At 43.1% G+C, this 18,393-nt stretch overlaps 1 protein-coding gene across 1 annotated transcript in view; it reads left to right on the top strand.

Annotated features, from left to right (window-relative positions):
- The window catches only part of Slc2a13 (solute carrier family 2 member 13), a 327,266-nt gene that overhangs the window by 60,443 nt on the left and 248,430 nt on the right, over window positions 1-18,393 (top strand). The window contains exon 3 of the mRNA NM_133611.2: window positions 15,949-16,157. Coding sequence (NP_598295.2) covers window positions 15,949-16,157 — 209 coding nt within the window. The remainder of the gene's footprint in view (window positions 1-15,948; window positions 16,158-18,393) is intronic.

Here is an 18,393-nt window from a genome sequence, read left to right as displayed (position 1 = left end):
AGACACAGTCTCACAGCCAACCGCCTGTTCTTCAGGTTCTTACAATTTCCCTACTCCATCTTCAGCAACCGTCTGGAGTCTCAGAGGAAGGAATTGGGCTGTATATGCATCAGTTGGGATGCGGTTATACATCTCTGCATTTTGGTTGGCTGTGATTTTTCTGTAATGGTTTCCGTCTGTTACAAAGAGAGGTTGTTTTTCTCGATGAGGGGTGAGGACTATACTTACCTGATGGTGTAAGGACAGATGTTTAGAATGTCCAATATCATTAGGGACAATGCTGCTTTAGTAAAGTGGCAGTTACAGGTTCTCCTCTGAGGTCCATGACTTCTTTGGCCCTGTGTCATTGGCTAGATTTCCAGCATCAGGGATGGTTTCCCTCTCGTTGAGCAGGTCATAAGCCCAATTAGAGAGATGCTGTTTACCAATATGGTATGGGTGCCCCTGCTGCATTCTGGGAGTTACTGTACCATGCCGCCCATTGTTATAGCTCATATGTCTCATAGCTGGGTAGAACTATTGGTTTCTTCTCTCCCTTCTGATACCAAGAAAGTTAGAAAGAAGCTTTCAGCTCACATGCAGCTTGAATCCTCTAGGCCCTGTGTCTGAGATGCAGGGGTGTCTTTAACAATAGGGATTTACTTGCCTTCTACCACTGGGAGCCACCAAGATCAATAACAATAGCCTCCATTGTTTTGAGAGTGTCTTGCAGGACCCTGAGCAACCTTTCAAAAGAGGGCTTCTTCTGGCTGGTATGGGGGTTTTTGTTAGATTGGTCTTTGGCTCTTGGAGGGAACATTGTTTACCCAGATGGGAAAATGTTGTCATTACATAAACCCCTGTCAGTCAGAGCCAGTCACATCTGGCCAAGAAGCAGGGAGCAGCTAAGGAGAGAGTGTCAGCAACCTGGGAATTTAATAAGGGCAGTGACAAGGTTAGTCTGCAATCAGGGTGGATAGAAGTTAAAATCCATTATGGGATAGCTTTCTGTTTTTAAGTTAAACTGTTACCCACTGCTTTACGAACACATTAAGTTTGGTTTTGTGTTTGCAAGTCTAGGACGATTTTAACTTATTTTTATTATTCTCTTTTATGTGTGCGAGCATTTGCTTCCATGTATGTTTGTGCACTCCATCCATTCCTGAGGTCCACAGAGGCCAGTAGGTGACATGGGAATTGGACGTACAGATGGCAAAGAGCCGTCATGTAGGTGCTAAGAATTGAATGTAGATCCTCTAAGGTAATGTTTTCTGAAAACAAATTTACGTTCGCCAAATTTCCTTAAACTTGGTGATAATCAGTAATAACTGACTATATACAAAATAATAGGAGGTGGGTTAACCTCTGCCTTAAAAATCATTACACTAGCATTTTACCGAAACGAATTTGGAACACACAGATTAATTAGAGGTTAATTGCTTGATTGAAATTACAAGTCTAAATGCCGAAGAGATCTATAATATGCTATTACTAGAATTAAGACGTAATTATTGTACAGATAGTCCAGTGCAACAGGGAGTGTTGCTGGAGGCTTATTTTCATGGTGCGAGTTGATTAGTCTGAGGTCTCATATCCTCATGTAGCTGATGCTTCAGTAGTGGTGTTATTGCGTGGCTCGAGTAAGTGAATGGCTACGAAAATTCATAAGAATCCTTAAATGGTGCCAGATATTGCTTGGTGTTACTTTCAGAAAGCATTAGCTTCAGTCTTCTATATCCGTTTAAGTCGGTTAATAAAAATCACTCTCTTCTTCTGCTTTCTGAATCCCCACCGAAAAGCAAATGCAGGCTGCCAATGGCAAGAGGGGTTTGTCTGAGACAGATCTCCCGAGGTCATGCCACACCGTGGACAGGATGTAAAACTCTGTGAGTGACCAAAGCACGGAGGACCTTTAATGAAAACAGCTCTGTACAATATCATCATGATAGATAGACTTCTATGCAGTGTCTAAACTCGTGGACCATTTCAGGGATGAACTATGGGTCATATCGATAGCCTCTGTGGTTGGCAGTCTCATATAATGTGCCACATTGGTTGGGGATGCTGAGGTCAGGGACGGAAGCACATGTGGAGAGAACAGGTGTGTGGGAAACCTCTGCACCTTCTCTTCCAGTGTGAGAGGACAATAGAAAAGACATCGAATGGGATTGTGTATTTGAGGTTTGCACATTAGTACGTGCTAGACTGACAGGTGACTCGTTCTTTCCCCCCTAAAACAACCACTAGAGTATGTAAAGGAGGCAGCTAAGAAGCCATTATAAGAATAAATATAGTTGGGGCTGGGGATTTAGCTCAGTGGTAGAGCGCTTACCTAGGAAGCGCAAGGCCCTGGGTTCGGTTCCCAGCTCCGAAAAAAAGAACAACAAAAAAAAAAGAATAAATATAGAATGCTTTCGTATGCTATGGGGATGTGAGGTAGTAAAAACACAGGAGTGCCTAACAGATGGGCAGACGGAGAGCTAAACAAAGCAGGTAAAATGTACCTCTAGCAACTTACATTTAATGTTAGAACACAGAGAAGTATAAAAACAATCGCCACTAGCAACTGTTACATTTAACAATGCAGGTAAAATGTAACTCTAGCAGCTTCCATTTAATGTTAAAACACAGAGAAATATAAAAACAATCACCACTAGCAACTGTTACATTTAATGTTAAAACACAGAGAAATATAAAGACAATCACCACTAGCAACTGTTACATTTAATGTTAAAAGCAGAGAGCGAACTATTAAAAAAAAGGACCACCCTATACCAATACTACACCCAAATATACCTCGTCTAAAAGACGTGTTTTTGTGCTTTCGATAAATTGAAAGCAAGAAGATGGGACTATAGAAATAAGAGTGAGGTGCTGTGGTGTTAGTTAGGAGTGGACTTAGCGTCCTGTCAGTGGGGATGGGGATGGCTCACAAGATCAAAGAGCCCGCTCGCCAGAAGCAGTGAGAAGATAGAAATGGGGAATAGCAGATGAAAGCTTCAAAGAAGACATCAAAAGGCAGTGGGTGCTGATTACCTAACACCGTGCGTGGACACAGTGGGATAGAGCCCGGCACTTCAAACTGGCAAATAAATTAATTAATTAAATAAAATAAAGTTTTATCACAATAAAAATTAGCAGAATGGGAAAGTAGATAGATCCAGCTCCTATTCGTAGTTTTAAAAGCATTTTGTTATCAAAGGATAGAACAGTTAGACAAGGACGGGTCACGCACTGTAGAAACAATACAAAATGTTAAGTGCCTTGTCAAAATTGACTTCTGATTGCCACACCCAATAGCTTTACTATACATTATTTGTCAAGTTGCTGTCAGACTTTCTTTGGCAGACCTTGGTAAGGTGCTGGGCATAATCTAAATGTTTGTAAGAGTTTTTTAATGGATAAATATTACGTTTAGAATGTGCCCTCATGTTATTAAATTGGAAATTAATAGCAATGAAATAGCCAATGAAGTTCCAGGTTTTTGGAAATTGAAGCAAAATGCTCTAAGTACTTATAAGTCTGTCGTAGATTGAGTTAGAATGGCCTCCATTGGTTTTTATGTTTGAATACTTGGCCCTTAGATGGTGGAACATTTGGGGAAATGTTATAAGGTGTGGCCTTGTCGGAGAAGGTGTGTCATTAGGGACAGGCTTTGAGGTTTCACAAGACTCACACCATCCCTAGTGTCTCTCTCTGCCCCTTACATCAGTCAAGATGCAACCTCTCTGCTCTTTTGGCTGCTCTGCCATCAAACTGTGAGCCCAAATCAAACAGGTTTTTTTTTTTTTTTTTAATGTGTTGTTTTGGCCATGGTGTTTTTATCAAAGTTCCAAGAAAACTTAGAAAAAGAGGTTGAAAGTAAAATATATTAAAGCAGGTGGCACAGCTACAGTGTATAAAACCATGTAGCTTTAAAAGATGATCTTGGAGAAGAGGCGTAAAGTCACAATTCGACTTTCATGTGAAGGAACTAGGCACACATGGTGGTGCATACCTTTGATCCCAGCGCTGAGAAAGGGGAGGCAGGCGGATCTCTAGTCCGCTCTGGGCTAGAAGTTCTGCACAGGGAGAGCCATACCACAGGGAGAGCCTATCCAAGGATGAGGAGGAGTGGTGGGAGGGGGAGGGGGAGGAGACAGGGAGAGGATGGAGCCAGGAGGAGGAAGAGGAAGAGGAAGAGGAAGAGGAGGCAGAAGAGGAGAAAAGAGGAGGAAGAAAAGGAGGAGGAGGGAGGAGGATCATCGTTGAAGTTGTTAAAATCAGAAGTAAGGAATGAAGCAACAAAATAAGCAGAAGGTATAATAATACAAAGAGTAGATTTGATTCTGTGAGAAGATTAATACAACTAATGAGTGGCTATGACTCATTATACTAAGAAAATGGATAGAAGCTTGTATTATTAATATCAGCAATAAAAGAGGGTGTGCTATTCCTCTGGAAGTTATAATATGATTAACATTTTATAAACAGTAACTTTAACAGGCATGTTACTTACCAATCACACTTTACCCAAAGTGCACACCGAGCTAAATTAAAGAATGCAAAATCTTATACATTTCTAAATAAATGGAAACATTTCACCCATCAGTTAGATAATTTCGCCAGTCTCAGTCGCTGGCCCCAGGCTGTGATAATCAACTGGAAAGGGGTCAGTATAAAGGAAGTTTCTTGAATGGTAGACATAGTCGTGTCTGAGCTGGTGGTTGGTTACAGAGTACATGCATTTCCTCGTAACACACACAGGATTCTTTGCATCTCTGCCATGGGTCTGATGTCCAGTACTGGAAAAAACTACCATGAACTTTCTATTGGTTCTCTCAGACCATTCCTTTTCTACACTGGCCACTGAGTTTATTTAGTTTTCTTTCTGAGACAGGATCTCCTGTAGTTGTGGTTGGCCTTGCTCAAGCTTACTATGTGCTGAGATGGGCTCTGAGTTCAATCCTCCTGCCTCCACCTCTGAAGCTCTGGAATTACAGATTTGTACCCCAAATGCCTGACTTTACCATGAAAACGTCCTCCATTGAAATAATCCTCCCAATACTTGTCCTTTTTAAAAAGCTGCTATCATCGTGAAATTAAATAATCTTGTTTTGTTCAAAATGCCTGCTGTGTAGGTTTTATAAGGCCAGGGGTAATTGTTAATTACTGTGTTCCTACAATCTCTAGTTTAAAACTTTGCCTGGAAGATTCTCAGAGGGTAGGGGAAATAATCAAACAATCTCTCTGTCTCTGTCTCTGTCTCTGTCTCTGCCTCTGCCTCTGCCTCTGTCTCTGTCTCTGTCTCTCTGTCTCTCTGTCTCTCTCTCTCTCTCTCTCTCTCTCTCTCTCTCTCTCTCTCACACACACACACACACACACGAGTGAGTATAAGAGAGTTGTTGTAGAAACTATCCTATGAAGTATATGACTTCATTTACTTTGCAACTTATTTTAAAACTAACATGGACAGAATGCCTCATTGATTTAAACAGTGTCAATCTGTTCTGTTAAAATGTCTTTTTTCCCCTACTATAACCATAAGACTCTAAATAGCAATTTTTCCAGCCACTAAATGCAGATATGAAGTTACTTTTAGGGGTTTGTCCCGTAAACCAAGCACGCAGAGTCAACACTTTGTCACATTTATTTGGTGGATTTTGCTTTATATGTTTGCACTGAATCTTTTTTTGAAGTAGCACAGAAGCCGCTTATTTGCTGATCATAAATCAGTAGAGAGTAAACGGAAATACTCAACGTGTGACACATAGGAATGACTTCTTCATAGGAATGACCAGCCCTTGCCCACGTGTGTCCTGATTAGGTAACATGATTATCGCATGTGTAAAAGATCAGTGCTGGTCTGCATGGTCTTTGATGACAGGGGAGTATTGAAGTTAATATGCCAAAAATCTCAATTTGACAACTATATTATCTAAAATTATATTACTTATTTTTAATTATATGTGTGTGCACTTGTCTGCCTGTAGGAGACCGGAAGGAGGTGAGCCTCCTGATACCGGTGTCAGAATCAAACGCAGAGGCTCTGGAAGAGCAGGAAGCATTCCTAACCACTCTGTCATTTCTGTAGCTCAGTTTTCCTCATTAAGTTGCTTACTGATAAAATGGAGTGAAATATAAAAACACAGTCAAGTGACTTGCTGTTACATATAGTATACCAGGTGAACAAAATCAGTGTTAGCGTCTTGACAATGCTATTGTGCTGGTATTTCCCACTGGTGTATGAGAGAGTGCTTTTAGTACACAGGTCGTTCCTACAGTTGTTGCCTAAGGATGTAAGGAGTAAAGGAAAGCCCACAGTCACGGAATGCTGAGTGACCAGCTCTGAATGCAAGGCTGCAGGAACAGTCCTCCCGGGTGTGGTGTGAGGGAGCTGGGGTTACTCCATTCTGTTTTCATTGGCATCCTCAGCTAGAAGGTTTATTTTCAGATCTCTGCAGCACGGCTCCGTCTCTCATTAGATTTGCTTGTTATGCTTGGGGAGGAGCCTAGGTCTTGGTCGTTCTTACACATTTGGGAGATTTTTTTTGTCAGATAAACAGCTCAGTATCGGCTCGGAGAGACATTTGAGAAATCCTGGCATAGCATTCTAAGCTAGCATAAGTCTCCATTCAGTAGCTTTCAAAGGATCTGATTCTGATAGCAGACGCTCTTATTGTCAATGAAAGGGGAAAGTGTTTACTTTTATTTGTGAAGGCCTGCCAGTTTGGGAGCATATGGGCTCCAGGGTAGCGTGTGAGCTTATGTGGGGCACCATGAAATCTGCAAAGCGAAGGCATGTTTGAGAATCGAACATAGATTGCCATCTCAGTATGATAGTCTTGCAATTTATTTGAACCATTCAGGGTGATTTGACGTGGACTTGATTTGCTGATTAGAAACAAATGGCCATATAAACACAGGGTGGAAATGGAAGAATTAAAACCACAAATCTGGTTCTGTTACTTGATTTTGCAAGTTTCATATAAACAGCACTGGCTATCGTGAGACGGTCTTCCCTAAGTCCCGACTGCACTCAAGGCACACTTTCAAAGACCATCAGGACCGATCATCTTAGAATTGCCAAAAACATCAAGATTTTCTGCGGCTATGAAAATAAAACAGCAGATATTTAGTCGTTTGGGACTTTTAGAGAGTATTTCTTGAGCACACATGTCTTAGGGTTTCTATTCCTACACAATACAACCAAGAAGCAAGTCGGGGAGGAAAGGGTTGATTCAGCTTACACTGCCACGTTGCTGTTCATCACCAAAGGAAGTCAGGACTGGAACTCAAGCAGGTCAGGAAGCAGGAGCTGATGCAGAGGTCATGGAGGGATGTTACTTACTGGCTTGCTTCCCCTGGTTTGCTCAGCTTGCTTTCTTATAGAATCCAAGACCACCAGCCTGGGGATGGCACCACCCACAATGGACTGGGTCCTCCCCCCTTGATCACTAATTGAGAAAATGCCTTACAGCTGGCTCTCATGGAGGCATTTCCTCAAGGGAGGCTCCTTTCTCTGTCATGACTCCAGCTTGTGTCAAGTTGACACACAAAACCAGCCAGTACAACACAGTTCCACAGCAAGGAACTATGGGAACTAAGGTTAGAGCTGCAGCAGCAGGAGCTTGAGTCTGGCAAAACACAACTGCTAGAATTTGTGGCTAGGCCAGTCCTCTGTTTCTATCAGCTAAGTCTCACAGAAGACCCACAGATATGTCCCTACTTCCATGACCAGTGCCACCCAATCGGGACTAAGGGTTCAAACACCTGGACTTCATCTTCAAACTGTCACATTCTGCCTTCGGCTTCCGTAGGCCCACTGCTGTCTCAAAATGTGCAAATACATTCTGTCCAACTGTATAGGTCCCTATAATGTCAGAGTCCCAGGATTGTTCAAAACATAATATGGTTTATGTGGTTTAAGTTTTAGAGAATCTGGCTTTATGCCCCATGTTTTAAAACAAATGAACAAAAAAACTACAATCAAAAACACAAAAAGACAGTTACATATTTCTAACATACAATGATACACATAAAGCTGCCCATTCTAAAAGGGCGGAAGGGGAAGTGTTGGGACCTAGGAATGACAAAATCTACAGGGTAAATGTCTAGCCATGTAGCACCATGTTGATATCTAGGATGTGTACTAGACCTTCTGGGTTCCAGTTGCCTTCAGTAACTTAACCTCTGGGGCCTGTGACCACTCTCTTGGGTTATCTAGATTCTGCCTGTGGCTTTCTTCTATGAATAGCTCTTGTTCTAGTATCTCCAATTGCCCAGGGCTCTACTGCAATGCAAGCTGTACCTTCTCTGCTTCATTCAGTGGCTTCTAGGAGACTCCTTGTATAAAATCAAGCTTGCTACAAACTGCCTGACCTCGGGGGCTTTTGAGAAACATGGTACGAGCCATCTTGTATAACCCCGTCACGCTCTTATCTTCCATACAATGCAATACTAAGCAGACAACTCCAAATTCTACTACTGACTTCAGATATAGCCAGGCCCCTTCTACCAAAGCCATAGCGGCCTCTGGGCTCCTACCTGTGGAAACCTAAGACAGTATTTCCTTAGGTGCTGAATCATTCGTAACAGAAACTTTTGTTGAAATGAATTTCGTTTTTGTGTGCTCCAGCCTTCTTTGGGTGCAGTCTTGCCTCAGTGTCACACTTTTTAGTGCCCCAGTAAAGAGTTTTGACAAAATGAGTTTGGGAAACACATGGAGCTGTTGCTTGAACTGAACCTGCCTGCTTTCAAGGTCAGTAGGGTAATGGGCCACGTGGCTTTGGTTTCTTCAAGTGAGCTATGATCCCCTTTTTTAGTAGAAGGGAGTCCTTCAAAAGCTATAAAAACGTTTTCATGCAAATCAATTTAAATATATGTTACAATGAAGGCTATTTTTCTTTTTTAGCTATGATGGTTTTCCTTATCAGCTTGACGTACAGTTCAAACTGCATACATAGAACCATGGAGTTCCATTCTTTCCACATCATTCGAGGGGTTGAGAGGTAAGAGAGGAAGAGGAGAGTTAGATTTGAACGCAGACTGTGAGCTCTGGGTTCAGTTTCTTCTAAAGGGTTAAGGCTGGGGAAGACGTTCGTCGGGCTCAGGTTGCAAGGTCAAAACAATTTCTGGCCTGTCGTGTCTGTCACGTGCAACATTCTTTTGCTCCCAATGATATTTTTTTTAAAGTATCTGATGTTAATTTCTGTTATTTCCTATGTGATTTAAAGAGAAACAATTCTGGAGGCCAAAGTGGGAAATTCGAGGCTTGCTTAGGCTATGGATTGAGACCCTGTCTTAAAGTGACGAAAATTCGTTTTAATGGTGTTCTGGGTCGTGCTATGGTAGTAGCATCAGGAGAGTCTGGCTTCATCAAGGTAGGCATTGTGAGAATAGCGTGATACTGTTTCTCACCGGCTGTTTGGCTCCTACTGGCTTCCAGTTATCCAGCCCAAAGGCTGAGACGGACTCACACTCCGCTGAGGCTAAGTCAGACCTGCAGCCACTCTCTACTTTCTGTTTTTCCTGTCTGGCTTTAGGTGCATAGATCTGAGTAAGTCCCACTTTCACAAAAGAAGCTCAGAAATTTTTACCCACGAAGTTAAGTTGAATTGGTGCAACTTTTAATGAGTTTGGTAAAGTCAATGACTAGGTAATTAGTGAATATTTATCATAGCTTGGCTCATAGTAAATATGTATGGGGGCCAGACTGGCTGGATATCACTTTTTTCATTTACTCCTTCCTAAGTATGCCTTTCTTAATCTATAATGTGAGATTGATAATGTGAACCATGTCCTAGGGTTGTTGTGAAGATGGTCAGTCGGTGTCCTGTGTCTTGGAGGTTTTTGAACAGTGCTTGGCGCATAGCTGCTGTCCTTTGTTAGCTTTTAACAGCTGTTGTAAGTGTTCTGTGAACCAGTTGTACACTCAGATTCCCACGTGCTTGGGAATGACAAGGACCAAGTATTGTGCTAATTAGCCCGCAGTCTAGTTTGCAGAAGGGTGGTAACTGCAGACTGCAGAGCTCTGGGCCTTAAACTGCTTCCTGTCAGAAGATCCTGAAGGTGCACAGGTAGAAGCAGTGTGAAGCCTTTCAAGCAATGCCCTGTGAAGAGCCTGTAGTAACCATGGCTGTAGCTTCTGGAGTCAAGCTGAGCCACTGTGGGGCATCCAGAGGCCCAGCAGTGAAGGATTTGGGATTCTCAGCAAATCAGTTCTTAGAGAGTTGAGAAGTAAATTTACCCTGAGCAACAAGGGTTAGCTGTCCTTGGCTGACAGCATCTGAAAGGATTGCACATCCTGGAGGGTCTGCTTTATTCTTTGGTTTCCGTGGACAGGTTGTAGGGACAGGTGTACTATGAGCTGTGAGGGTGTTCATGTCAAGGTTGGTGTGTCTTAGAAGATGTCTTGCTATGATGCAAGACATCATAGGTATTTTGAAGAGTTTCAGAACTTCTCAGTTCTCCCATTTTTTCCCCTAGACTCAGCTCGTTTTCCCCTTCCTAGCCTGTTGCATCGTTTTACCTTCAAAAGACAAGTGGCTTTTCCTTGGGAGTTTGCATGTTTGTTTGGTTGTTCATTTCTTCCACAGGGAGTTTTAAATGTTTAGATCTGTGGTTCTTGGCCTCAACTGCACATTAGCACCACCCGGAGAGCTCTTAATGAAATAGAATTCTTTGGGCTCAGAGCCCAGACCAATTAATCACAACCCCTGGGGAAAGTTGGGGCTCAGACACTGGTGTATTTAAACCACCCTCTGGGAGACTCACATGTGAATACAGGATTCAGAACCCTTTCTTTAGCTTATAATAGCGAGGTCTCCTGGTCCCTAGGGCCCCCTACCTCAGTTTATCACAGGACTGCTCGTCATCCATCAGGTTCCTGATTTCTATGGGTTTGGAAGACTGACATCCTCTGACAGTTTAGCTAAGCTTGTGATGTTCTGCTTCTGTATCTTAGGTTGAATTTTTTTTTTTTTTTTACCAGCATAACAACAGTCTTTCCCACTTCACCAGTATACAGCTCTTCAAAAAGGAGAATTTTCTCCCAGAGAGTGATACTGGATAGTTCTGCCTTCTGGAGACGGGGGTGGAAATACAGATACAGGAAATCTGTATGGAATTGTTCACAAGATCAGGCATCCCAAGGAGGTGAAATAATGAGGTGGAGTCTCCTCTCTGCTGAGTGAACGAGGACCCGCTCCTCACATCCTGTTTCCAGGAGTGCTAAGGAGTAGATACAGCATAGATAAGTAACTTGAGCAGTGGATCTTGTGGTCAGCATACCTGGACCTGAACTGTTTTAATCAGTCCTCAGTTGTGGTTGAGACAGTTAACTTAAAAGGAGAAATGGTTTGGGAGGTCTCAGGTCACCATCACCTGGCCTTTTGCTTTTGAATGGGACACAAAGTGATGGTGGGAACTGTGTAGTGGCACATGGCAGTGACAGATGCTGACCTCATGGCGTTGGAGAAGCATACGGATAGGACGCAGCCCTGATGAGGACATGCCTCTAGGACTTGCCCATGGAAGGGAATAAGGTCCTTCAGCCTCCAGAACGTCCTTGCCTATGGAAGGTTTCATCACTCGTACAACCAGCTGCTGAGCAAGGTTTAGGTACACGGTTCAGGGGGACACTGAACCACAGTGTGACGTAGGACCCAATCTGCCTTTTCTATTTATTACCCATCTGTGCGTTTCTACCAAGTTATGCATTTTCATCTGTCAGAATGTATTTTATCAGTCGTGATGCAGGGGCGATGGGGAACTGGGGGTAGCCACTAGAAAGTCCCAGATGTCAGGGAAGAGAGATGATCCCAGAACCCAACGAGGATGACTTTAGCCAAAATGTGCAGTGAGCGGGAGATAAAACCTGCAGAGACCACCTCCTGTACATAGGCACGGCCCTGAGTTGAGGGATGGGGTCGCCCACCCATCTAAAACTTTTTTACTCAGAAATGTTACTGTCCAAAGGAGAGACAGGAACAAAAGGTGGAGCAGAGACTGAAGGGAAGGCCACCCAGAGACTGCCCCACCTAGATATCCATCCCATCTGCAGACACCAAACCCCACGCTACTGCTGATGCCCAGAAGTGCTTGCTGACAGAGCCTGGTATGGCTGTCCCCTGAGAGGTTCTATGAGCACCTTACCAATACAGATGCAGATACTCTGAGCCAACCATTGGACTGAGCCTGGGGATGCCAATGGAAAGGTTAGAGGAAGGATTGAAGAAACATAAGGAGATTGCAACCCCATAGGAAAAATGATTTCAGTTAACCTCACCCCTCAGAGTTCCCAGGGACTAAAACACCAACTAAAGAATATACATGGAGGGAGCCATGGCTCCAGCTGCCTATGTAGCAGAGGATGGCATTGCCTGGCATCAGTGGGAGGGGAGGCCCTTAGTCCTGTGGAGGCTCGATGCCTCAGCTTAGGGGGATATGAGAGCAATGATGTGGGAGTGGGTGAATGGGTGGGGGAGCACCCTCCTAGAGGCAGAGGGGAGGAGGGAGAGGGTGAATGGGATGAGACGTTGTGGAGGGGTAACTGGGAAGGGGGATATCATTTGAAATGTAAACAAATAAAATGATTAATAAAAACAGAGAGTGTCCAGTATGAGTGCATATGGTATTTATAGTTTTCTGGACTCATCTTTGCAAAGAGAAAGATTGGCTGAGGGTTCTGATCTCTCTTCTACTGCTGTGAAGGCTTGGGAGTCTTAGACCTAGGGTCTTGAGTTGTATCATTGCAAAGCGCTCAGGGTCTAAAGCATTCTGGCTTCCAGAGCCCACACATGCCTGGGTTCCTGTTAAGTTTGCATTTCCCCTTTTTGCTCTCTTTCTTCTTCTGTTTCTTTTAATTTCAAAAAAAAATACTATGCTCTGCGTTTTAGTATCAAGTAGCAAAGTACAAAGAAATATATGTACATTTCAGGGTCTGAAAATGATGTTGTTTCTATATTTATTTGCGCACCTCTTTAATCATTCCAGAGAGACAGAAAATGAAACGTGAACGTTTTCATCTACGGGGTGAATCTCGTTCCTAATCCATTACAGTTAACGGGTAATATAAGGTATTTACCTGAAATACCGCTAAGTGAGTCTAAACATAGTTACTATCTATGTGATAACACAGAAGGCTTCAGAGCGTGGCTGTTGTCCTTTCCGGTCATAAAATATTTACTAGATGCCAGCTACATGCAAGATGCTTCACCAGGTGCTCTGGTAGTGAGTGGGAGTCAAAAAGAAGATACAGAGACACGGAGGTTGAGAAGCTCGCTCAAATTGTGAAGGAACAATGTGTCCTGTGTGAGCCGCACTGAGGGATTAAGTGTTGGTCGAATCATACAACATAGGGAGTGAAGCCTCAATCATCTGTTCCATCTCTTGTTCATAAATACTTTGTTCGCTCTCCGAATCTCACTTTTGCTGATTCTTCCTATAGGTTTGCTGTGCAATTTATAGGAAGTGGTATTTTAATATCCAAATCATAATTATATTTTTTTCCTCTTTAGTTTTTGGAATGAAAACACAGTTGCTGAGAAAGCCGTTGCCTTATGTCACGAGATCTGTCTCCAGGAGCCTGTACATTGCTTTTCTCTAGATTTAGCATATCTTAAAAGATAGGCTAGCTGGCCTTCCCTTCAGTCTCTGCTCCCTACCTGGGAATCCATCCCACATACAGTCACCAAACCCAGACACTACTGCGGATGCTAAGAAGTGTGTGCTAACAGGAGTCTGATATAGCTATCCCCTGCGAGGCTTTGTCAGAGCCTGACACATAAATACCTAGGCGGATGCTTGCAGCCAACCATTGGACTGAGAACGGGTTTCCAATGGAGGAGTTAAAGAAAGGACTGAAGGAGATGAAGGGGTTTGCAATCCCACAGGAAGAACAACAATATCAACCAACCAGAGCTCCCAGGCTCCAGCTGCACATGTAGCAGAGGATGGCCTTGTCGGGCATCAATGGGAGGAGAGGCCCTTTCGAGACTCAATGCCCCAGTGTAGGGGAATGTCAGCGTGGGGAGGTGGAAGGCAGTGGGTGGATGGGGGAGCACCCTCATAGAAGCAGGGGGAGGGAAAAGAGGATGGGGTTTTCCAGAGGGGAAACCCTGAAAGGGGATAACATTTGAAATGTAAATAAAGAAAATACACAATAAAAGGAAAGAGAAAAAGATAGGCTAGCTTTGCAAAGCATATCAAATTAGGGTAGTCACTTGTTTACAATTATTTGTTTCTGCCTCTGTCTTCTCTGCTATGAGCCATTGCTGCTTAATCATGGTGAACCTTTTGTTTTGTGGCAAAATGAAACAGGAAATTGCTTTAAAAAAAACTAGTTAGTCAGAGAACCGAAATAACTTGTTAATAATAAATAACTTGTTGCGAGCCATGATGGCACATCTCTGAAATCCTAGCTCTTGTCAGAGAGACAGAGGGGGACTACATATTACAGGTTAACGTAAGCTACTTATAGCAAGACAGTATTTCAGACAAGAAAGCAAAAAATATCTGCTAACAGAACACCAAAGAAGCCATGGCAGGCACTTAGTATCCTAAGCAGTGTATCTTGGATCAGTTAATTCTTAGTCCCGGGTTAGTCTCTGCTTCCGTGAGAACAGCATGGCTGAGTTATCCTTCTCTTCAGGAGGAAAGGATTATTTTGACTAAAGGTTTTTGAGTTAAGGCAGGAAGGATGTCACGATAGCATTCAGTGTGAAGGGAATCGATCACATAGTGTGTGCTAGGAAGCCAAAGGCAAGCAGAAAGATCTGGGGTCCTAATATTGTCTTTCAGAGAATGCCCGGTCACCAAACTTCCTCCCACTAGCAACCACTTCATAGAGGTTTTGCCCTCTCCCCTTAGCAACAGGAGCTGGAACTTAAGCCTTTAGCGTGTGTGCTTTTGAGACACTTAACAAGACCACAGAAGCCCCATATTCACCTGCCCTGGAACACATGCATGAACTTTGTATCAATAGGAGACAACACAAAGGTATTGCAAACCACAGCTCTGTTGTGTGTGTTAGTGTCAGACATGTTGGATATGGAGAGCTTGGTACGATTTGTTCAGAATGTGGAAATAATCATTATGGCATTGTGAAATTATAATTCGTATGAAAGAAATAAGTATTAGACCTTTCTCAGTTCCAATTTCAGTACAGCATAAAGATAACTTTTCTAGTGAATAAAATCTGATTAATTTGCTCTCCGATATTGCTGTGATCCACACACACACATCAGCTCCATGCTGTTGGCTCTGTGGTGAGTGTGTATTCAGTCTTGCTAAGTTCTAGGGAGAGCTCAGCCAGTGATTTTTAGACCCTGGGAAGTATGTGTGTGGTCGTTGCTGTTAGACTGTGTGATGAATATGTCCTCAGTGCCCTGGGGCTCTGTGGGGTGTGTGCACTCAGTTCTGTAGGCACTGGGGAGAGTGATTTCAGACTGTATGGTGAATGTCTGTGCATGCAGACTGTGTGGTGTGTACACAGCACTGTGAGAATCTGAGGAGTGCACACTTGGTGTTTTCAGACTATGGCGAGTGTATACTCAGGTATGGCAGACCCCGAGGAGTAGACATTATGTGCTTTTGACTCCGTGGTAAAGGAGAATGCACTAGCAGTATTAGGATCTGTGGTGAGTGTGACATCAGTGCTGTAAGACTCCGTTGTGTGTCCTCGGTGCTGCTAGACTCTGGGGAGTGCACACTCGGTGTTTACATATTCTGGCGAGTTAGTGTGAACTCAGTTATTTGGCGTTCTGCGATGAGGACAGACTCAGACACTGGTGTGTGCTGTTAGACTCCGGGCGGTGTGCACACTCAGTGAACACTCTCGTGAGTAGCGTGCACTCTGGGAAGTGCATGCTCCGTGTATTTAGATCCTGTGTTCAAGGAGTGCATGCTCGGTGATGGTAGACTCCGCCGTGAATACATACTCAGGGCTCTCGGAACAATCTCACAGTGTCATGGCATTTCTTTTTGCAGGTACATGTTGGGACTTGCGGCCATTCCAGCCGTTATACAATTCCTCGGATTCCTCTTTTTGCCCGAAAGTCCTCGGTGGCTGATACAGAAAGGACAGACTCAGAAGGCCCGCCGAATTTTGTCCCAGATGCGTGGGAATCAGACCATTGACGAGGAGTATGACAGCATCAGGAACAGCATCGAGGAGGAGGAGAAGGAAGCCAGCGCAGGTATGTGTACTTGGCGCTGCGGGAGATGGAGAAGGACGCCGCAGCCGTGTTCAGGAATTCAGTGTTACTGAACACGGCCTTAGGATGCAACCTAACAAAAGGAAAGATATTTAAATTTATTACAATAGGCGATTGAGATACATTTTCCCCGCAGTAACGGTTATCGCTCTCGATCAGCTCACTGTTTGCAAATTTGCATTTAAAATGTGTCCGTTTTTATTTCATTCTGTTCTAACTGGAAGTTCATATGGGGACACGTGTTATTTTTTTTCTTTCCTGAGACAACGACAGACATCCGTCTGAAGGTGTTTCTTTGTCAAACACAGCGTTGGCCGTCTTCAGCCCCCTTTGCTGCCGGTTTCAATAGAACTGAAAGCTACTTTTTTCTACAGCATCCAGTGTGCCCTGGCAGCGGGATGAGTGTGCTGGGACTTGTCACTGTATTTGTGTGAAACACAGTTATCTACTGCTACAACCTCCTTGGTCAAACCAGAGAGCCAACTACTTGTTTTTGAACACTTGGCAAAACGTCTATCGCATGTCTGGCAATGCTGGTGTCTCTAAAGAAACACCTTGGTGCAAAACAAGGAGACTTGCGCCTCCACAAAATTATGTCCTTAGACTGTGTTCAACGTTATGTTCACTTTAAAAAGCACGATTTTAAAATATCTATTTAAATTGCAAATAACTTCTTTTTTCTCCGGTCTGAATTCTCCCGGTAGTGCCTTAAATGAAATATCTGTTTCTTTGGTAATGATGAGTCCTCTTGAAACCTACGTTCTAATTATGTGTGATTAGAGTGGAAAACTCAGTTCTTGGCGCTATTGCATGAAATGCTGTGTGGAATTTATATATTGATTAGCTGAGAGAGACTTGTCTACAGACAAGATTGTTGCATTTTCACTATAAACTATTAAGCACAAATCTTTTACTTTTTAAATATGGTCCTGTTTTGATTTTTGTCTTTGTTTTAATTCATGGCTTTGCATAGCTCGACATGGCCTGGAAGTCATTTGTTGCTAAGGATGACCTTTACGCTGACACGGAACTCTTGATCTTCCTGCACATTACCTCTTGGGTAGTGGGAATGTAGGTGTGCACCCCCACTGCCCAACTTGTGCATGGCTTCATTTTGATTGCCTACAAATATATGTCCTTGACAGAGAAATTAATTGGGGTTCGTAACTGCTGAGAATTTCTAACCGACTAGACTCTAAAGAAGCTGGAGGCCCCTGTGGTTGGAGTTATTGATAGGTGCTTTTGTTTTTATCACTGGAACCAAGGAAGACATCATCTGGGGGAGTGAACAGAGAAATTTTCTATTCCCTCTTGTTGCTTAAGATGTATACATGGTTGGAAATTTTTCTTAAATACTATAATATACTTGAGGCTTGTTTCCGGTTTGAATCTTCCAAACTTTGGCAGCAATGTGATCAAGCCATCTCTGGATTTGTACTGTGTGACATATATCCTCTTGCTTAAATTTAAATGTTTAGCCAATGTTTTTTTTAAGGTTCAGGTCTACAGCAAATCTGAATACAAATCAACTGTCAGGAATTACCTCGTCATTTTTGCTTAAGCTTCCCTGCCCCCACCCAGTTTATTTCATTGCACAAATGTGTACCAAGTCATGAGTTAAATACACAACTGGCATAGGAGCTTCAGAGAGACCAAGTCAGTTGTTTCAAGTAGTGATTGGCAGGGTTCAGTTAGCTTTGAAGTTACAGAGAGGTAGGCATGGAGGGCCTAAATACTGTTTTGAAACGGGCAGCTATGCTAAGCTCAGAATCTATCTGAATTTGCCTACATGACTTTAGAAGTTAACAAAAGATTTCACTCTGCAATATAACTTTCTATGTGAGGTTTCAAATTTATTTTTCTAAATTCCAATCATACTTTTTAATCAGCTTTCTGTGCTTAGAGACCTGTCTGTGCATCCCAGACGTGAATCGAGGAGTTGCAGTCTCTGGTTTGGACAAATGTGTTCATGGGGTATTGGAAATAGACCGTGACCTTCTCACTAGCCATGAGTGGGGTGTCTCTGGGGCTCTAGTTTACAAGCTAATACCTTTCTCCCACAGCAAGGAAAACCCAAGCATCCAGCAAGAGATAGGATTCCTTGGAGGGCAATCCTCTTAACAATCACATTCATTTATGTATGAATGTGTGTGTTTGATGTGTGCATGTAGGTGAGTATGTATGTTCCATACTTTGTGTGTGTGTGTGTGTGTGTGAG

Source organism: Rattus norvegicus, chromosome 7, assembly GCF_036323735.1.
Source record: "Rattus norvegicus strain BN/NHsdMcwi chromosome 7, GRCr8, whole genome shotgun sequence".
NCBI classification, from domain to species: Eukaryota; Metazoa; Chordata; class Mammalia; order Rodentia; family Muridae; genus Rattus; species Rattus norvegicus.
This window is presented reverse-complemented; position numbering and strand designations above follow the sequence as displayed.